Below are 20,015 nucleotides of genomic sequence, written 5' to 3' on the forward strand. Positions count from 1 at the left end.
TTGAAAATAGTGGGTGGATATTTTGATTGGGCAGATAGTGTTGCATTGGCTGAACTGTTGCACGCACTGACCACACGCAGTACCCCGCATGCGAGCAACGGAATATTTCCGAGCTCCGAATAAGTAACATATCCGTGCTAGCCGCTCCACCTCAAATACCCTCCCTGCCGTTGGCCAAACTTCAAGATAAGATCTCGACTTATACACGCCGAGTGTAAGAAGCTGGAACCATGTCGCGAATCAACGGAGCAGATGTAGCAAAGCACCACACCAAGAATGATTGTTGGATTGTGCTGGATTCAAAGGCGTACAATGTGACCAACTTCTTATCAGAACATCCAGGCGGCGCACCAATCATCTTGAAGAATGCAGGAGCGGTGAGTGTATAGCCGTGCATCATGGGAGAGTTTTCTGACAATTGAATAGGACGCGACAGAAGAGTTCAAAAAGTATCATCCACTGAGCTATCTGGAGGATTACCTACCGAAGGAAGCTCTCATGGGACCCGTTGATCCAAGCACATTTGGTCAACTTCGTCAACTCAAAGACACGCATTCCAAAAAGCCGTCAGATACGGATCCCAACTCCAATGAAATTCCTCATGTCAGTCTTTGCGTCACGACAGCCGACTTCGAACCAGTGGCAAAGGCAGTTATCCCTCACAAGTCATACGTCTATACCTCTGCCTACGCGAACACGGGTGCATCGTTCAAAACCAACATCGATGACTGGGGTCGCATAAGTTTCCGTCCACGTGTAATGCGCAGTGTAGGTGAAGTAGACGCGCGCCGCAAGATCTTCGGACACAGCTCACCGTATCCATTCTACATTTCCCCTATGGGAACAATGGGCGCGACCCACGAAGGTGCCGAGCCAGAAATGATACGAGGAGCAGTCCGCAAAGGGATACATGCGCTTATCAGCACGGCAAGTTCCAAGAGCAGCGAGCAAATCATGCAGAGCTATGTCGACGAACAAAAGCGGCTTGGTAATAAAAGCCCGACGCAACTGTTCTACCAATACTACATGCCCGTAGACAAGGACAAGGCTCTCGAACTCATCCGCATTGTAAAGCGCTGCGGATACAAGGGCCTGTGGATAACAGTCGACGCACCCATTCTCGGAAAACGTACCGCAGACCGCCGCCTTCAGGCTGAGGAGGCGGCGGCAGTCGGCCTTGCCGATGAAGGTCCCGGAGAGTGGGAGGTTGGCGGTGACAACGCCTTTGCACCTGCCATGGGCGGACGCCCAGTCCAAGGCCAATTGACTCCGTACATGACATGGGACGACTTGAAGTGGGTCCGTAAAGAATGGGATGGACCCATCGTACTCAAGGGCATCCAGTGCGCAGAAGACGCAAAACTCGCACTGGAACACGGATGCGATGGTATCTTACTTAGCAACCACGGCGGCAGACAACTGCATACTGCGCCCAGTTCACTCATGACACTCCTGGAAATCCGCACCTACTGCCCAGAAGTCCTCGGTAAACTAGAAATCTTCCTTGATGGCGGACTGAGAGACGGAAACGATGTGCTCAAAGCATTGTGCCTAGGTGCTACGGCAGTCGGTGTTGGAAGGCCATTCCTCTATGCGCTTGGTGCCTATGGCTCCAAGGGTGTTGAGAAATGTGTTGACAGTAAGTTTGAACAAGTGAGAGATTGGATAAGACGGCTTTGCTAACATTTCGATTAGTACTCGCGGATGAGCTCGATACCGGAATGCGCTTGCTGGGTATCACATCGTTGGATCAGTGCAGACCCGAGATGGTTAACGCGAGTCGCTTGTTGAATGAGATGTGGCGACCTGAGCAATTGAACTTGAAGAGCAAGCTATAGATATAGATCATAGATTAACAACTTAGTATACATATTTTGATAGCGCTGTCGTAAGTAGTTGTCGCTATGGCTGTTCTGACTTTCGTGGTTTTGGTGGTAGTATTTGCGCTGCGATCACAGGCCGTTGAGAAGCGAAAGTCGCTAGTACCCCGCAACCCCACATTGACCGCAGAATTTTCTTAGGCACGACAGATTTTGACAGATTGTCTTTGCAAAAAGGGTTTCTCGTTTGGTGGTCACGAACTAGATACTGCCGCTTGCCTTCCTAGAATATCTTAAGATATATCTGAATAAAATTATTTGACTTTCATCAAAACACCTTACGGTGAGATGGCCGAGTTGGTTATGGCGCCAGGTTAAGGTCTTCTTAACACTATATTCCTGGTCACGAAAGTGGCGTGGGTTCGAGTCCCACTCTCATCAGCATTCGTCTGCTTCAGCAGATACCCCAGGGTTCTTTTTTTTGCCAGTGTATCAGTCGCTGAGTAGTGGTTACACGGGCCAGTTGTTTTTGCATGTTGCATTGCAACATATGTGAACTCGATAGGATTTGTGTTGATAGAATTTACATCTACCTCTTTCTTGATACGCAAGAGCGTAAGTAGTCACCTCACTTCTTTGCAACGGCGACATGCGCGACCATAGGAAACCCAACCACTTCCATAATCTCCGCATCCTTCTTCCCATTCACGGCCCTCTTCGTCGTAACCGCCTCCTTGCTCCCTTCAACAATAAGCTGCTTCCCAAACTCGGCATACTCGTCCTCCGTCCATTTGGGCCCAACCTGCCTCCACATATCCACCAAGAACCCACACGTCTCCTCCAGACTCCGCCCCGCAAAATGCACAGTCACTTCGCTCATCTCCACACTTCCAAACCCTGCTTTCCTTAATATTTCTCGGAGATGCTCCGCTTCATACCACTCCTTCGCAATCGGCCACTCGAACAACGGATCCTGGGGCCGCACGGCTTTTTGCGCGCGGTGCAGGATAGGCATGTAACCTGCGGCTTTCCAAGTCGTGACGATGGCGGTTCCTGTGGGGGTGAGTGTGCGGTGGATTTCTGCGGCGCCGCGGAGGGGGTCGGCGAAGAAGAATATGCCCATGTTTGTGATGGAGTGCGTGAAGGAATTAGAGGGGAGGGGTCCGAGAGCGTCGCCGGGGAGGATGTGGAAGGAGAGGTTTGCGGCACCTGAAGGGGTGATGATGGTGGGGACGGTTTGGCGGGCTAGAGAGATCATTTGGGGGGAGGAGTCGGTACAGGTTATAGCAGGGTGGAGGGAGGGGTTTTGGAAGAGGAGTTCTTGGGCGAGGATGCCGGGGCCGCAGGCGTTGTCGTGGATGTGCGATTGGTTGGAGAGAGGCGGGAGGAGGGAGAGGAGGTGCGTGGCTAGTTGGCGGGTGCAGCCGCCGGAGGAGATTTCGTATTTTGAAGCGAAGGAGGAGTATAGGGTGTTCATTGAGGGTTCTGAGGAAGTCATCTTGCTAGATTTGGTTTGGTGAGGTGTGTAGAGGGTTGCGTTGAATAATGAGAGTGTTCAATGGAGTGCCTTGGATGTGGGCTTGAGGTGGGTTTAAATATTTCGAGTAATGACGGGCGGATTGTAGAGACTAGTCTTGGGTTTTATCCCTTTATGACATGGAGACTTCGTGTAAGCAAGCTGGCTCTAGTATGGATAAGTCTCCGCTGCGTTAAGACTGTAGTTCGGATACTTTTACGCATGGAAAGTTTCCGACGCCACGAAGTCTCATGTATATGTGCACAATATGCATGTGCAACATTCTTTCTGACCACTCAGGTACTAAATGGGAACCGATCATATTAGCCATATCTAGTGAAAGTGCAATTTTAACCCCAAATCTTACACATAACCCCATAGTCCCTACAGTCCACAAAGCTACAACCTACCCATCCCTACCCCCTCACCAACACCTCCACCACCCTTCAGAAAAAAACCACTACAACTTTGCATCTTCCCTAAACCTAATCAACCCATCCTGGAAACTAGTTGCAACATGCACCCCCCTCTCATAATCCCACATGCGACTCACATACAGCGCCCTCCCCTCCGCCGCCCGCGTAACCCACGACTCCTGCACAAACCACTTCCTGCCATCCCGATCTCCCTTCCCGTACCCCTCCAGATTACACACTGGCAAAGCCCCATCTTCCCAAAGTGTGGGATCAGCGTCCGGATGATCGACACGCGGTTCAGGAGCCATCATCAGATCGCGAATGCCAGTGTGGAAAATCACGCTGTGGCTCAGCGATGCCATGTGTGTGAAGTCGCGGGGTTTATCGAGGTGTCGCGGGACGATCTGGGGGGATTGGCAGTCTGAGGCGTAGAGGTGGGTGCAAGCGTGCAGGTTTGCTTCTCTTGTCAGATTCATTTTCTTGGGATCCGTCGGAGGTGGGAACGGTGCTGTAGGCAAGGGGAGCGATCCTCGCAGTGAGTAGAAGTTCAGTTGCTTTCGGTCGAGTGGTGCGCGGGTGCGGTTGTAGGCTGCCATTTCGACTTTTCGGAAATGCAGGCCGGGGGCTGGGTTGAAGTGCTCGGGATGGACTGGGAGGTAGTCTTCGACGAATTCGGCGCAGTCGTTACTAGGGCTTACAGAGTGTTGCATTGGTTCGTTTTCTCGGTCTTGCAGTACTTCGTGGTACGTTTCTTTTAGGTTGATGTGCGCTTGGGCATCGACTGATGCGGTTTCTTCGCGCTTGAAAGAACATACGCATGTGAACGTGCTTCCCTTTGCTGCGGCTTGGGTCACGGTTACGTTGCGAGAGCAGTAGCTGTAGCCATCGCGGATTTTCTCCACGTGGTAGGTGAAGTGCTCGTTGGGGTTTCCAACAAGGTTAAACCAGCCGGTGATATTCTGGTAGGCCAGTCAGCTAGGTTTTCACAGCTGAGCCTGAGGTTGCGACTCGCATGTATTAGGAATCCTTCTTTCACAGTTTGTGCTGCAGCCCATGCAGCTTGCGCAAAGATATGACCCCCATAACTCCCGGTTTCTCTTCCTGTTGCCGAGTAGCTTCTGGTTATCGAGCGGAATGTCGACTCGTCGATTTGTTCAAGCTCTAAGACTTTGTCGAAAGGAAGTACTTTTCCTTCTTTGGTGAAATACGGACGGACGACCATGATGTTAGCGAGAGTGAATACAAAGATGAGACATGGATAGTTACTAGTGCGGTTTTGATGGTATATTATACCAGCGTCATCCGAACCCCAAGAACAGGCTTCAGCTCCTATGTGTGAGCTAAGCTAGCAAGTTACCTCGGAACACGAGTAGTAGACAGGGCGCGGGGTCGGATAACAGTAGTGTTAAACCAATCATCTCAGCAGTGCCAAGTTACTTGTGTTACACAGAAGAAATATAGTTTCTAACCTTATCCAGAATCGTGCAGCTATTATATTGAGTTGGGATACCCCCTATATGCAACATGGCTTAGCGTCTTCAGAAGTCTCTACCACGATCGCATTTTCCAATGGCATGCAGCAGCTTGATATAGTCTAACTAACTTCTATTTAGAAACCATAGCCTCAGGTAGTAAAAGACGAGGCCAATACACCATATAGCAACAAGGACGATAGCTTGTATGGGTGCAAAAACAGCACCGCGAATGACAACAAATCCGCTAATTACAGCAAATACGATGGGTACGAGGATCAAGGGTTTTACGGGTCGAAGCAGCTCTGGTTCCCGGAAGCGCAGAATTATTGCGCCAAGGACTGTAAGGAAGAAAAATGCATACTCGGCGAGACCATTGAGTGTGAGCAAGATACGCATATTTCCAAGCAATATGTAAATTGCAGAGAGGACAGTGTTGAGAAGCAGCGCGTTGCTAGTGATGATCAGACGGCGTTTAGTATAGGCAATGGACATGACTTACATTGGCGACTCTCCGTTGTCCATTGCAAGGTCAGCTGGTTCACTCTCCTCGGCATCGCTTCGGACCTTGATTGTGCCGACATACCCGACTGTACCAAGGATATGTGGGAACCAGTTGTTGTTAGCCGCCGCTACGGTCATTCTTCCAGCAACAAAAGAGTTGCCGAGTGCGGAACCGGCAATGACTAGACATATCAGGGTGGTAGCGAAGTATGCTACACCCTTTCCTAGAAAATGGGTGACGGCCGTCTACCCAGAGTCAGCAAGGATTCAGGTACGCCGGACTTTCTGCGATACTTACCACAGCAGCAGCGTCGGTTGTCGACACCACTTCCCACGGAAGTAGAACATAGTAAACGGCATTGGCCGCTACGTAGCAAAGAATGATGGTTGGAATAGCAGTGTTGATGGAAAGTGGCAGCTGGCGGCTGGGATTGCGAAGCTCAGCGGCAACATAATTGGCCTTGTCCCATCCAGAGTACGCCCATAGAGCCCCATACAGGGCTGTGCTGTAGAAGCCTAGTGATTCCCACGTAGTCACTTTGGTCCAGTCAAATCGCGAGCCATCAGGCAGTACTGTGTCGCGTGGCGAAAACCAGTTGTTCTGATGCCAATTACCACCGCCTAGGTCCTTGCCCTTTCCAAGGAAAACAAAGACGGCAACCAATCCAGCGACTATGAGCAGAAAGATTGTGAGCAGCTTTATGGCGACAAAAAAGCTCGACAACCGAGTGCTCGTCTTGGTACTGATGGAGTTGAGGGTCGTAACGCAGACCAGAACAAGCAAAGACAGCAGCTTATGAGTCAAGGGCGGATCAGGTTCGTTGATACCCAAGCTGGAGTATATAGACTCAACAAAGACAATACTGAGGATTGCAAGGGTGGCTGGCATAGTTGCAACGACCCAAGACCAAGCTGCCATATACCCAAACACATCGCCGTAGATGTAGGTAAGGTACGGTTGGATACCGCCCTCGCCAGGAAACGCAGTCCCCAGCTCGGCCATGGTGAGCGCACCCGTCCAAGCAAGGACCCCTCCGACAAGCCATACTAGAAGACCAGCACCAGGCGATGGGACGTTTGCGTCGATAGGTCCTGGAGATGAAAAGACACCAGATCCGATAACAATGCTTATCAGTAGAGCAAAGCCGTCCAGTGCACCGAGATTGCGAGCAAATGTGCTTCGAGGTACTGCGGTTTCTTCATGTTCTTCGTCGGGCTCGTAGGAGGTAATCGATTCCTGACGAAGTAGGGGCGCCGTCTCCGAGGGTGCCATTGTCGTGGTTTGAAGGCGTAGAAGGGGTGGTGGGTTATGGAACTACGGTTGTGCCGAGGTGATGGCGCATCAGCACGTGATGCAAGCTGAGGTCTACGGAGCTCTCCTGGACGCGTCTAAGATCCCTAAAGGCCGAATGGTGTTGTCGCTTTGTCCTACGAGTGTTGCCAGTCTCGAGGGCCGAGGCGTGAATGTTCGGACGGCTAGACAGGGCACACGCTGAAGCGCGACATTATCGCGTCAAAACGGAGCTATGTTACGTCATCCCGAATTCACGCGACCATCTCATGCATCAAGTTGCAAAACATTGTGCGAACATTTTGACATGACTTCTTCATCATGATTGCATATTTCAAAGGTATGTATGCATAAATTTGACGTGTGTGATCTTCTACAGCAATTGTTTTCTGCGTTGGTTGCTATTTAGCCTCAAATTTGAATGGTTGCAATGCTCGGATTAGAGCTATTTGGAAATCTAGCAAACCACAACTGGTGCTGATCCCAATGGCTCATCTCAATCCCACTATTATGTGATGAAAGTAGCTTAGATGATCATATTGATTCGGCTCGTCGGGCTAAGGATATGCACGGATCTATACGACAACTATCGTCGCGTAAACGTGGAGAGCAGCGTGCCTGGTGACATCATTCAGCCACTCGCTGGGTCTGGAACAATTTGTGAACAGACACGAAGCAGGGCATGTGACAGTGAAATAGCGAAAACGAGGAGAGAAAAGAAAACCAAGAACGCATGCACACGTGCGCGCATGCGACTAGCAAGTTGCTGGTCCAGGCTCCTTGAACCGATCGCAAGTTGGGTAGGTCGTTCCATTCGAACAAGGTGGGATTCTAAACATTTTCCGAGAGGCGCTAGATCAAATTCCACGTTTTCCATGTCAAACCGCATCATTGCAACGGATCAACGAGGGTTCGCTATATAATTCGTTTACTCTGGATAGAGACTTAGAAAAGGCGGGGTGGTGGAGTTTGAATGGTTACCAATATGACGGACCAATGACGCTCGGTGGATCCTGCGGGACCTAGTAGCCTTTCCCGGACTTCCCCAGGGCTTAGCGCTGCCCATCATCATGGCGACGTCACTCCCAGGACGACGAGCAGTTTGTTACAAGAGATTTCAAGGGCCTTTAAAGCTCCGGGTCCTCCTCCACACCTTCCAATTCACTCCTCCTATCAAGATACCCAATTTCTCCTCGTTTTTGTTTTCAAAAACACCCTCATCGACAACATTTGAACCAGACCGAGTCACATACATCTCAAAATGTTTTCAAGACAAGCAACACAGAATGCACGCTTTGCGGCTCGTTGTGCCCGTCGCCCGGCTGCTCGCGTAGCAAATCCCCAGTACTGCGCCCAACATCCGCGCTTCCAGTCAACCCAGACAGCCACTTCTGGTAACTCGGGTGTTGGCACACATGCTGCAGTTGGTGCTGTTTCTGGTGCTCTTGCCGCTGTCACCGTCGGCTATATCTTCTACAGACAATCGGGTGCCCGGGACGTTGTCGTGGCCTCCAAGACTGCAAAAGGCTACGTCAAGTCGGCTTCGCAAAAGATCAAGGAGCAGACTCCTGAGCCAAACGAGGCGCTACAATGGCTTCGCCAAGCCGCTCAGAGCTATGCTGCATTCATTCCCGGTGCCAAGAGCTACGTTGACTCTGCCTTTGACGATCTCGACGCCATACGAGCGAAGCACGGCGACGAAGTGGACCGCATTGTGCGCGAAGCATACGATGAGATGCGACAAGTCCTGGGCAAGGGCGACATGAGCCTTGTCACTGCACACCAGACCTGGGATGTAATTACCAAGCATATGAGCCGCATTGCAGACCTTGCCGGCGACGCTTCACAGCAAATCATGGACAACCACCCACAACTGAAGGAGAAGTTGGGCGGCAACATCGACAAGCTCAAGGAGTACGGCGACAAGTATGGCCCTGAAGCAAAGAAGGAAGTCGACAGGACCTGGAATCAGATCAGTGACGTTGTCAAGACTGGTATGAGTGCCGGTAACATTGAGAAGATCAGGAGCATAGTACAGGAGAAGATTGAGAAGCTGAACAAGATGGGTGATGAGGTGTGGAAGAAGGGCATGGAGCAGGCAAAGCCCTATCTTGACAAGAACCCACAAGTCAAGAAGCTTGTGGAAGAGAATGCCGATGCCCTGAAAGGAGGCAATGTTCAAGAACTGTATCAGCGCGTCAAGTCGGCCGTCGAGAAGGGCGACACCGGCGACCTTCAGTCATACATCAAGAGCGTCGCAGACAAGGCCAAGGATGGTGGCTTTGGCGATTACGAGCAGTACCTCAAGAAGATTCCCGGCGGTGATCAGATATTGCCCAAGCTGAGCCAGCTTCAAGAAGTGGCCCAGAAACACGGCGACGAGGCACAGAAGCTTCTGAAGGAAGCCGTTTCGGAGATCGCAGACATTCTACAAAAGAAGGGTGACGAGGCGTCCAAGCTTGCTGAGAAGGCCAAGGAGGACTCAAAGAGATAGAGCGCTGAGCTCAGTTAATGAGCACGGGGAGGGATATTAAAAGACCTGCATCTGTATTCTAATGTATTATCAGCATCTATTGCATGAAGAGCAAATGACATGAATGAAATGATTCAACACGAAGACATGCATGAACAAGCACTACTCTGGGACTAGTTGTACTTGCCCACTCACAATTACGCCTTGGCCATTTGGAAGTGAATAACTTCGGGCACCATGTGTATCTTGTATCAAGGCTATTGCCCGTATGGTGTAACCATAAGAGTTCGTGCAAGCCATGTTTACCTATCGGCTGGGTGCACTTCTGAACAGCGATGGCCAGTGCAACGTTGAGGGCGCAACGGACCCGATTCACGAGACGCGTGTCAAGAGTAGGAGCAACTGGGCTCTTGCTGTAAAGGTAAAAGTCCCGAGGAGAGACTCCGGATCTATAGGGGAAGTTGATATGCACGGATATACGCGAGGCGACCAACTGCAAACAATAAGCGACCGGAAGAGGGCGGCACAGGTCCGATATATTGGACAAGGTCAGGATGTTTCATCTATGCCGTGGTTGGGCATGCGGTGCTCAACCATGCCTCGGAGTAAAGTGATGATGCCTGAATACGATTTCAAGGACCAAGTACTGACGAAACAACAGCCTCTCCGCATTCGTGGCTGCATGGAGACGCAGGCGGGGATGCACGCTTGTCACTGCCTGCATGCAGGAACTGCTCACTGCGCACAGCGCAGGCCGAGCCAGAGGCATTAGACTTGCTCATGCGGGGTGAGGCAATGCCCATGGTGACATGTCGGGCCGCGTGGATTTTGGTGATGGAGACGTAGTGCCCAAGTGAGCAAACGAAGCATCCGGTGAAGCAGGTCAGCGAAACCGCACTTCCCGCAGTACAGTCAAAGACAAAGACAGTGAAGGCAGCGGACACAGGTTAAAGACAGCCGGCGTACGGCAGAGAAGATGCGAGAAAGGCGACCCCACCATGTTGCAGACAGGCGAGCGTGGTGGGGGGGGGAGCCAAGGTGAGTGAGTGCAAAGTGGTGAGAGAAGTTAGATGCGTCCCACTAATGGCCTGCGCACGCTCCACCAGATTGGCCAATGACGTAGGTGCGCCTGCCCGCTGCTGCACCGCCGCCGCCCTCCCATGCCCGACACCCGGCAGGCGCGCTCACGGTGACTGCTGCTTATTTACTCGAGTCCCAACGAGTCCCTTAAAGCCCCTATCTTCTCTCTTCCTACCTCCACACTCAACACTTTACCAGGCCACTTTGAGCAGCCAGTTTGCAGCACTGATAACCCACCCAGCCTCGATACAAGAACACCACAGCAACCATGGGCAAGGTAAACACGCACCCCCACCTTGAAAATGTACCCCGCCACTACCCCGCTAACCCACGTATAGGCAAAGTACATCATGCTCGACTGCGACAACACGCTCGTCCAGTCAGAGCGCTATGCCTTCGAGGCCTGCGCTGACCTCACCAACGAAGTCCTCAGCAAGCACAACATCGACGCCAGGTACACGGCCGAGACGCTGCTTGAGGACTTTGTCGGCCACAACTTCCGCGGTATGCTCAACGGCCTGCAGAAGAAGCACAACTTCCAGATGCCGCCCGAGGAGATGGACGACTACGTTCAGCAGGAACTGGGCGCCGTCACTCGCAAGCTGAGCCAGAAGGCGGTTGAGTGTCCTGGTGTGACTGAGCAGCTCAAGTGGCTCAAGGAGCAGGGCTACCCCATGGCCGTTGTGTCGACTTCAGCCAAGAGCCGTGTCGTTGCCTCGATTGAGAAGGCAGGCATCGACCACTTCTTCCCTAACGAGCACGTCTACTCGGCTGCCACCTCGCTCAACCCGCCCTCGTCCAAGCCTGACCCCAAGATCTACCTGTACGCTGCTGAGCAGCTCGGTGTCAAGCCATCGGAGGCTGTGACGGTCGAGGACAGCAAGAGTGGTGCCACGGCTGCCATGCGCGCCGGTATTCCCTGCATAGGATATGTCGGCATCTACGGCATCGAGGAGGGCAAGGAGAAGATGGAAGAGATGGCCAAGCTTCTCACGGAAGAGACCAAGTGCGCGGCCATCATGTACGACTGGAAGGACTTCCCCGAGCACCTCAAGAAGGTTGAGGCTTCCATGTGAATGCATGGTAGAGCACCAGGCATGACGAAGATCTGATGAGCTCGATACGCCACTGCGGACGAGACTACGACCATTAACGGCTTCTATGAGTAAATACATCCAATAATGAATATTTGATGGGCATGGCCCCCCCTCTAAAGAGCTATTTCAGGGTCTTGTTTGTGTTGTTTGGGTGTGATGTTTACAGGTTTTGACATGTGACGCAACAGTGGAACCCCGCGACGGTCGGTAGCGGACGCGACGTGACGGCCCAACGTTGCCCCGCCGTCCCCACCGGCTCACGATCGAAAGAATAGACTGGACTGCACCAAATGGACGAGACTTGCTAGACCAGTTCAAATCGGCATGGTTCGTCCACGCTACGGGGCGTTTTCTATTGGATGTTTGTTTGCTGGGCCAATTAGCAGTGGTCCGATGCAGCGACGAAGAAAAAACTCATGTGCAGTTCCATTGGGCAGAAAACTCAGTCATCACGAGGTATTCGGACAGCATGGCTTTTGCACTCACACTACTACAAATACATACTTACATGCGTACATTAGTATGTGTGAAGAGTGCGACACTGGGCCAGCGAAGATTTTCGCCACGTCGTGGAACTCGGAGGATATTGACAGCGATGCACTCCCATTCCCATTACCATTGCCATTCCCATTCGTATTCTCATGACATCGCTGGGTGGTAACACATGTCGGCAACACGGCAAGCATAGTTATTGCCAGCCAAAAGCAGTGCTTCTCAACAATCTTGGCGTGCAAAGGCTGGTGCGTGCGGGCATCACGCTTTCTGCCCTTGGACACGCCGTCTGGGAGCAATGCGAGCGATGCAACATTGGAATTGCCCCTCTTGGGATCGTGCGCGCAACGCGTTATCTTTGGCGTTTTGACGATCGCGCTCTTGGCAGTTTTGTTCCGCCGCCGGATAGGAAGAATCGACTGCAGCCAAGACATCTTAGACGAAGCCTCCTTCCCGAACCGTGCAGCCATCCGCAAGTCAAGCTTTTGCTTAATCTAGAAGCCCCAATGCTCCTCTCCATAGGCCTGCCTGCCCTGGCTATACAATGCTTCGTATCCTTACCATGCACCGCCTGTGCACCCACACCATTGCGTACCATGGGTCACCATGCCGATGGCAGCATCCAAAGGGGGCAGGTAGCCTCTAGACCTACCTGGTTTGCCATAGGGGTTGCATTGTAGTCATTTGCCATGTGTGAAGTCTCCATAGCAGACAAAAGACATTTAAGACTGGCCGTGGGCCTGTAGTGCCTCGAGCACCGCTGTCTCGTTGCCTCTCAAGTCACCGCAAACATGTTTCTACGCACAGCTCTCCTCTCGCTGACCGCCCTTGCGGCGGCAAAGGAAATGCCCAAAGACGAGTTCAGGGCTGCCCAGCTCTATGACTCTGGCATCAGGCACGAGAACAACATGGCCCTGAAGAAGGTCACGACCCCGTTCCGCTATGCCCGGCTTTGATGCTAACCAGTAACAGGAGTCATGGGCCAAACAAGAGGCTGCGGGCATGTACAACTCTGCCCAGTTCGCCGAGGTCAAGAACAAGGTCGAGTGCATCAACGGAACTGCCATCACCGACACCGATGTCTTCAAGTGCAAGAACGTCAGTGAAAATAGTCCCCTATTTGGATAGCAACGGCTGACCAATGACTAGATCGATCTCCTCCACTTCTTGTCACACGCCGAGCTTGGCAGTACTCGTGGTGTCGGATCGTCATCGTGGGGTAAGTGATATGCATACCCTTCCAGAATAGTTAATGCTCATGACTTCCAGGTTGGACCTCGGACGATGGTCGCGAGTTTGTTGCAATCGGACAGCAAGATGGTGCTGCGTTTGCTGAGATCAACAAGGAGGGCAAACTTGTATACCTTGGACGCCTTCCAGCATACTCGACCCCCAGCACCTGGCGCGAGATCCGTGGCCAGAACAACCTGATGATCATCGGTAGCGAGGCCCAGGGACACGGTATCCAGATCTTCGACATGAAGAAGCTGCTCACCGTCAACCCGGCTTCCCCCAAGCTCTTCAGCAACTCGGCGGATCTCACTGGCCACTTCAAGGGCCTCCCCAGCGGCCGAGCTCACAACGTCGTAACCAACCCTGAAACCAACTTCATCTACGCCGTCGGAGCACAGCCCAGGACCGACAAGTGCAAGTCCGGTATCATCTTCATTGACATCACCGACCCCTCCAACCCCACCACCCCTGGATGGTAAGTCTGCCAAATCTGGACGTCATCAATACACAGCTGACATTGTATCTCAAGTGCGTCGCAAGACGGCTACGTGCACGATGCTCAGTGCCTTATCTACCACGGCCCCGACACGCAGTTTGAAGGCCACGAGATTTGCTACGGTTACAATGAGGACTCACTTTCCATGCAAGTTATCACTCTGGATCAAATGAGCAGCATTGACAAAGCCCAGTTATGACGTAACGAACAAGAAGGCCCCTGTTCTCCTGTCCGTCACTTCCTACGAGGGTGCAGCATACACCCACCAGGGTGCTGTCTTGGACCCCAAGAACCAGAAGTACCTGCTTCTCGACGACGAGTATGATGAGTACGACAAGGTTGGCCCCGGTGTCCCAGGAAACCCCATCACCTACATCTGGGACATTTCATCTCTGCGTGCACCAAAGCAAACCGGACTGTACAGGAGCGGAGCCAAGGGTGTTGACCACAACCAATATGTTGCCAACGGTTTCGCATACCAGTCCAACTACGGCACTGGTTTCCGTGTCTTGGATGTCCGCTCGATTCCCCAGGACCCCACCGGTGCTGGTGTTAGGGAAGTCGGCTTCTTCGGTAAGTTGTTTTCGCCACCATGCTATTGAAGAACATCAAAAATTAATTATGATAGATATTTACCCCGAGGATGACAACCTACCCGGAGGCGGCAGCGTCGACTTTGTTGGAACTTGGTCGAGCTACGCCCTCTTCAAGAGTGGCCACATCCTAGTCAACACTATGGAGCGTGGCGCATTCGTTGTCAAATTGCAGGCTGGTTTCGACAAATAAGCAAAGAAGGAATAATAATGATAGCCTGGACTTTCTTGTATCTAATCGAGACGTTGTGGTTCTGTAAATATCTATCGGTCCTAGTCGTATTCGGCCGGTGCCACTGTGGCTTGACTTATCAATTCGTAATTTGGCCAAACATGCTCGGCTCTACTCCCTTGCCTGCTTTTTTGATCATATACCCGTTGCCAAGTCCAGCGCATAATAGCCGTAGTAGTAGCGTAGTGACGGCTACCGAGGCTCTCAGTTTGGACTGGCACAACAAGCCATTTTGGTCACGCATTGCATGTTCTTTGATCCAAATGAGAGCGGCCTGCTGCTAGGCCGAGAGCTTCTCGAAGTATTCCAGTGGCGGGATCGTCGTTTTGCCCCCCCTCCATTATCATCCGCCCTGATTTTGGCGCTATCATGCCAAGGCGATTTGACGGGGGGAGGATGTTTCTTGGCGGGGAGTGAATTCTTGGCCGCCATCTAACTTCCCAATCAAGTGTCGTCTGGCCGTGAGCTAGGTGTGTCCGAGAGATGATGCGGCTATTCTCCTTCCTCATACAACACAGCATCACGCAGCCAAGTCGACCTTCATCAATTTCGTCGCCTTCGCCCCCAGCCCTTCACCCGGCTACCCGTCACCAATAACCCACAGCATGCCTTGAATACCCATTTCCCGGTTCCCAAAAAGTGGCCAACTAGCGACCGCAATAGCAGCTGCCTGAACTGGTTAGCCTAGGGAGCACGCGACTATGCTAGTCCAACCCTCATAGTCGTTTATGAGGACGTCAGCCAGAGTATATAGAGCCATGCAATTCCGGTTGCATCTGGCACGGCAGCCTTCTCAGTCTTTACTCATCCCTCGTTCTCAATATTCAAGATGAGGTTCGTTCCATTCGTTGCGCTTGCTGCGCCTGTCCTTGCCCAGGTTGGTCCCAAGCCAAACCCAAACACAAAGCCCGGCAAGCCTCCTGGAAAGCCTCACGACAAGCCTAAGAAGCTCGTCACTCCCAAGGATCTGATCAAGGACATCAAACTTGAGGATCTGCTCGCGGGCTCCCAAAAGCTTCAAGACATTGCCGACGAAGCTGGCGGTAACCGTGCTTTTGGTGGCACAGGGCACAACGCAACCACCGAATGGTTGTACCAGACTTTGTTGGCCACTGGTTACTATGACGTGTACAAGCAGCCATTCGTTGAGCTTTTCACCGCTGCTACCACCAAGTTCACTGCTGGTGGTGAAGAGATTCCCGTCTCTTACATGACCTTTGGCCCCTCTGGCGATGCTACCGCCAACATTGTCAAGGTTAACAACCTGGGATGCGCCGCCGAAGACTACCCTGCTACGGTTTCTGGCCAACACGCACTCATCTCTCGAGGCACCTGTCCCTTTGCCCAAAAGTCTACCCTAGCAAAGGCTGCTGGTGCTGTAGGCGCGCTCATCTACAACAATGAGCCAGAGCAGCCCCTCTCAGGTACACTTGGAGGTGCGGGCAACTACGCTCCTACTGTCGGTATGACCAGGGAGGCTGGAGAGGCTCTCATTGCCAAGCTTGGAAACGGCACTGCACTTGAGGGAACCCTCTTTATCAATGCTATCCAGGAAAACCGCACCAACTACAATGTCATTGCTGAGACAAAGGAGGGCGACCACAACAACGTCCTCATGATTGGTGGCCACACCGACTCCGTCTTCCAGGGCCCTGGTATCAACGATGATGGATCTGGTACTATTGGTACTCTGGTTGCCGGTCTTGCTCTCACCAAGTACAAGATCAAGAACGCCGTTCGTCTCGGTTTCTGGGGCGCTGAGGAGTTCGGCAAGCTTGGATCCTTCTACTACATGAAGACCATCAACGGCACTTTCGGCGGCAGCACCGCAGAGGCCAACAAGATCCGTGCCTACCTCAACTTCGACATGATTGCCTCGCCCAACTACGTCCTCGGTATCTACGATGGTGATGGCAGTGCCTTCAACTTCTCCGGCGCAGCCGGTTCCGACAAGATTGAGAAGGACTTTGAAGAGTTCTACGAGGAGCGCGGCCTTCCCCACGTCCCCTCCCTCTTTACCCTCCGCTCCGACTACGCTGCCTTCCTCGAGAACGGAATCCCCTCCGGTGGTCTCTTCACCGGAGCCGAAGTCCTCAAGACCGAGGAGGAGGCCCAGCTCTTCGGCGGTGAAGCCGGCAAGCCCCTCGACGGATGCTACCACCAGGCCTGCGACAATATCGACAACCTTGCCCACGACGCTTACCTCCTCAACACCCAGAGCATCGCCAACTCCGTTGCCAAGTACGCTGTTTCGTTCGAGGGTATCCCCAAGGCCAACTCTACCCTCCGTAAGCGCGGTGCTGAGTCGGCGAGGTTTATGAGCAGGTTTGACCATGGTGGTCATGAGCACCTTGGTCAACCTTGCGGTGCTGGAAAGCATGCTATTTAAGTTTTATGTCTATAATGATTTGTTGGGGTGAAAGGAAATGATGAGATGATACCATGAGAGAAATCTTTTGTAAAAATAGATGAAGAATAATACCCCTTTTTTTGTTCATTTTGACCTGGTTTTTATTGCATCTGGTGATTGAATGCTGTGAAATTACCACTCTGTATTCGTTAGTGTTTGCAGGAGTGTTAAATCGCTCTTCTTATATCAGGACTACGTCATCTAGAACGTGCACATTGCCAATCAGACAAAAGACATCTAGTCCATCTCTCAAGCACTCAAACTCGACACTTGCCAGCGTGCATATCATAAAGCAGCATTTAAAAACCCAATCCTTGATTAAAATGTAACCTACAAGAAGCGAATCAAAAATACCTATGTATATACTCAACCCAAGAATTAAAAAAAGAATTGATACATCGAAATCAGCCCCCCCCCCCTTTATCTTTGACCCGAAAACCCCGGCCGAGATTAACCTCCCTTTCCCCCTTCCCGGTAATCCAAGGGGAAGCGGGAAAAGAAACTCCACACGAGCGAGCTTTCCAGCGTCACTTTTTCCTCCGTTCGCCTCCTTGCAAACCCCGTCCCCCCTCTCGGATTCACGATACTTAGCAGCTGGTTACACTGGAACCCGAGTACCGCAATGCTCCTACTTCGCATACACGCCCACATCAAGCATCGAACAAATCTCCAAAATCCAACCTCAGCGTAACGACGTATGGCGTGTTTGTATCAACGTCCACGTCGGGGCTCTGGCGGCGCTGCGGAGAGTCAGTTATACATGTATGGTGGAAAGGGTTGTTGTTAGAGGGAGGGGACGCACTTGGGGCAGAACACCGGAGGCAGAGTTGGATGAGAGAATGTCTCCAACAGTGGCTGAGCCTGATGAAGTGGAGGTCTGGCGGCGCTGTGGGGAGGTTAGTTATATATATATATATGTGTGTGTGTAGGGAAAGCGTTGTGGGAGGAGAGGGAGGACGAACTTGGGCGATAGATCCGGAGGCAGAGTTGGATGATAGAATATCTCCGATGCTAATTGAGCCTGATGAAGTAGAGGTTTGACGACGCTGGGAGGAGGTTAGTTATGTGCGTGTGCTGGTAAGGGTTAAGGGGAGGGAAGTCGAACTTGGGAAATAGCTCCGGAGGCAGAGTTGGATGATAGAATGTCCCCGACAGTGACTGAGCCTGACGAAGTAGAGGTTTGGCGGCGCTGAGGGGGAGGTTAGTCATATACGCGTTGGAAAGAATTGGGGGGAAGGAAGTCGAACTTTGAAGGGAAAGTCGGGCAAAAGTCCGGAGCCAGCGTCGGATGACGTTGTGTCGAGGTTGGGCACCTCCGGAGTATCAACGGTTGAGGTAGTGATATCTTCGGGGAGAGCTCCTGAGGTAAGGTCGGGTGTCATTGCCGCTGGAGTATCAAGGACGGCGGGTCTGGCCTGGACGCTTGAGGCGAGGACGAGGGAGGTTAAGAGGAGGAAGAAGTTCATTTTGAGGTTTTGGGATTGAGTTAAGTTGGGTTTAGTTGGTGAGAGAAGTAGTTTGGTTGATGAGATGGATATGGGGAATGTCTCGGAGGGTGCCTCTTATATATTGTCCTTGGGTATCCTTATCTCGGCAAGTCTTTTGGAGGGTGCTTTTTGTATATGGCGTTTGTCCATCTATATTCGATAACTCTTTTCGGGGGCGCCTTGCGGAAGTTTTGGTTGGAGAGGCGGGAAAGATCGTCTTCGATGGTTCTCAAGCGAAATGTTCGTATTGGGTGGGATGTCTTTTTCGGATGCTTTTGGTCGGCTCGATGGCTTGCCGAGAAAGCCACATTTCACAAAAACTCTTCTTATAGTGCCTGAATGCCCTATTTGGGAAAATTTGTGCGTGATCTGGTAGATCCTTATGTCTGTGACATTTGATTTCGTGTAGTGGACTGCTTACTCGCCGCGTCTTTGGAATGACATGGTGATGTAACATCAAATGCCGATTTATGATTAAGTGCACTCCTAGGAATTTATTTTGTGGGATTCTATGACCTTCTAGACGCATACATCTGTCAAAGGGCATCAAGTGTAGGGCAGCATTCTGCTTGCAGGTTCTCAGTGTCAGTGTACACATGCGCCGTGCACAACTCACGAAATATACGGCACCTCGACTGGGAGTTGATCTCATGGACCAGTCGCTGGTAAGAGTTAACTCACTCATACATATCTATGATTGTGGTATCGTGGCTGCCTTTGTCAGTTTCGATCAAGTGCTGAGGATGGGCACGTATTGCAATCACAGTAGTGCCTTGAGGAATGGATGATGCTGAAGGCAATCAATGATAAAGGACACTGCAAAACAACAAGTAGTGAAATCTGACAAAGTTGACTTCACATGATAATCATACTCCGGTTATACGTGCTGCTGTAAAGAGCACTGCTTACTCGCGTTACAATCAATGCCCAGCTGCAGTGTGTGCATATTTCTCTACTTTTATTCATCATTTACCTTAAAGAAAATCGTGAAGTAAGAGCAGTTCGAATAAGCTTTCGCCAAACTTTATCGCCTTCTCCTACTAATGCAATGCACGTAAGCGCCCGAAAATTTCTTGTCATTGTGCAGGGCAGGCGGTAAGACAGAGAAAGAGGGGGCGGAACGTTTCTGTCGCGCGGAACCAGCGTGTACCCTGATGGTCGCGCAACATTATCATGGCATCAACGTTTTCTTATACAGTAACCGTGCGCGTGACGAGCCACTTCGCGTGACGAGCCACCCCAACAAGATCAGACGACAAAAAAGATGAGGTTATTAAGCCACGTACAAAAGCTATAATCGTGAGATTTTTTAGTGTATTAATATATAGACGCTACTAAAGCGTTTGCACTACTTATATCTCGCTGGCGTCTTGATTCGGCGGGTGTGTAGGCCAAATTTGGGT

At 51.6% G+C, this 20,015-nt stretch overlaps 10 protein-coding genes across 10 annotated transcripts; 5 read left to right on the top strand and 5 right to left on the bottom strand.

The window, feature by feature from the left end:
• Nucleotides 1-230: 230 nt before the first annotated feature.
• Nucleotides 231-1,838, top strand: COCMIDRAFT_9997 (uncharacterized protein; the record flags this gene model as incomplete). Its single annotated transcript, XM_007695247.1, has 3 exons — nucleotides 231-377; nucleotides 427-1,639; nucleotides 1,696-1,838. 3 exons carry the CDS (start codon nucleotides 231-233, stop codon nucleotides 1,836-1,838), a joined length of 1,503 nt encoding a protein of 500 aa, XP_007693437.1.
• A 610-nt stretch (nucleotides 1,839-2,448) lies between these two features.
• COCMIDRAFT_9998 (uncharacterized protein) lies at nucleotides 2,449-3,318 on the bottom strand (the record flags this gene model as incomplete). The annotated part of the gene is made up of 1 exon (XM_007695248.1): nucleotides 2,449-3,318. The coding sequence occupies one exon, from the start codon at nucleotides 3,316-3,318 to the stop codon at nucleotides 2,449-2,451; it is 870 nt and encodes a 289-aa protein (XP_007693438.1).
• A 478-nt stretch (nucleotides 3,319-3,796) lies between these two features.
• Nucleotides 3,797-4,974, bottom strand: COCMIDRAFT_41565 (uncharacterized protein; the record flags this gene model as incomplete). Its single annotated transcript, XM_007695249.1, has 2 exons — nucleotides 3,797-4,711; nucleotides 4,765-4,974. The coding sequence occupies 2 exons, from the start codon at nucleotides 4,972-4,974 to the stop codon at nucleotides 3,797-3,799; spliced, it is 1,125 nt and encodes a 374-aa protein (XP_007693439.1).
• A 376-nt stretch (nucleotides 4,975-5,350) lies between these two features.
• Nucleotides 5,351-7,001, bottom strand: COCMIDRAFT_109792 (uncharacterized protein; the record flags this gene model as incomplete). Its single annotated transcript, XM_007695250.1, has 3 exons — nucleotides 5,351-5,678; nucleotides 5,727-5,974; nucleotides 6,027-7,001. 3 exons carry the CDS (start codon nucleotides 6,999-7,001, stop codon nucleotides 5,351-5,353), a joined length of 1,551 nt encoding a protein of 516 aa, XP_007693440.1.
• A 1,279-nt stretch (nucleotides 7,002-8,280) lies between these two features.
• COCMIDRAFT_10000 (uncharacterized protein) lies at nucleotides 8,281-9,513 on the top strand (the record flags this gene model as incomplete). The annotated part of the gene is made up of 1 exon (XM_007695251.1): nucleotides 8,281-9,513. The coding sequence occupies one exon, from the start codon at nucleotides 8,281-8,283 to the stop codon at nucleotides 9,511-9,513; it is 1,233 nt and encodes a 410-aa protein (XP_007693441.1).
• Nucleotides 9,514-10,840: 1,327 nt separating this feature from the next.
• Nucleotides 10,841-11,648, top strand: COCMIDRAFT_41568 (uncharacterized protein; the record flags this gene model as incomplete). Its single annotated transcript, XM_007695252.1, has 2 exons — nucleotides 10,841-10,849; nucleotides 10,911-11,648. The coding sequence occupies 2 exons, from the start codon at nucleotides 10,841-10,843 to the stop codon at nucleotides 11,646-11,648; spliced, it is 747 nt and encodes a 248-aa protein (XP_007693442.1).
• A 503-nt stretch (nucleotides 11,649-12,151) lies between these two features.
• On the bottom strand, nucleotides 12,152-12,595 carry COCMIDRAFT_109790 (uncharacterized protein; the record flags this gene model as incomplete). The annotated part of the gene is made up of 1 exon (XM_007695253.1): nucleotides 12,152-12,595. One exon carries the CDS (start codon nucleotides 12,593-12,595, stop codon nucleotides 12,152-12,154), a length of 444 nt encoding a protein of 147 aa, XP_007693443.1.
• A 357-nt stretch (nucleotides 12,596-12,952) lies between these two features.
• Nucleotides 12,953-14,676, top strand: COCMIDRAFT_41569 (uncharacterized protein; the record flags this gene model as incomplete). Its single annotated transcript, XM_007695254.1, has 7 exons — nucleotides 12,953-13,084; nucleotides 13,134-13,259; nucleotides 13,311-13,380; nucleotides 13,431-13,869; nucleotides 13,924-14,037; nucleotides 14,084-14,463; nucleotides 14,519-14,676. The coding sequence occupies 7 exons, from the start codon at nucleotides 12,953-12,955 to the stop codon at nucleotides 14,674-14,676; spliced, it is 1,419 nt and encodes a 472-aa protein (XP_007693444.1).
• Nucleotides 14,677-15,544: 868 nt separating this feature from the next.
• On the top strand, nucleotides 15,545-17,104 carry COCMIDRAFT_10003 (uncharacterized protein; the record flags this gene model as incomplete). The annotated part of the gene is made up of 1 exon (XM_007695255.1): nucleotides 15,545-17,104. One exon carries the CDS (start codon nucleotides 15,545-15,547, stop codon nucleotides 17,102-17,104), a length of 1,560 nt encoding a protein of 519 aa, XP_007693445.1.
• Nucleotides 17,105-17,775: 671 nt separating this feature from the next.
• Nucleotides 17,776-18,591, bottom strand: COCMIDRAFT_10004 (uncharacterized protein; the record flags this gene model as incomplete). Its single annotated transcript, XM_007695256.1, has 5 exons — nucleotides 17,776-17,865; nucleotides 17,928-18,011; nucleotides 18,088-18,171; nucleotides 18,231-18,314; nucleotides 18,373-18,591. The coding sequence occupies 5 exons, from the start codon at nucleotides 18,589-18,591 to the stop codon at nucleotides 17,776-17,778; spliced, it is 561 nt and encodes a 186-aa protein (XP_007693446.1).
• Nucleotides 18,592-20,015: the final 1,424 nt, after the last annotated feature.

This window comes from Bipolaris oryzae (genome assembly GCF_000523455.1).
Source record: "Bipolaris oryzae ATCC 44560 unplaced genomic scaffold scaffold_287, whole genome shotgun sequence".
Lineage (NCBI taxonomy): Eukaryota > Fungi > Ascomycota > Dothideomycetes > Pleosporales > Pleosporaceae > Bipolaris > Bipolaris oryzae.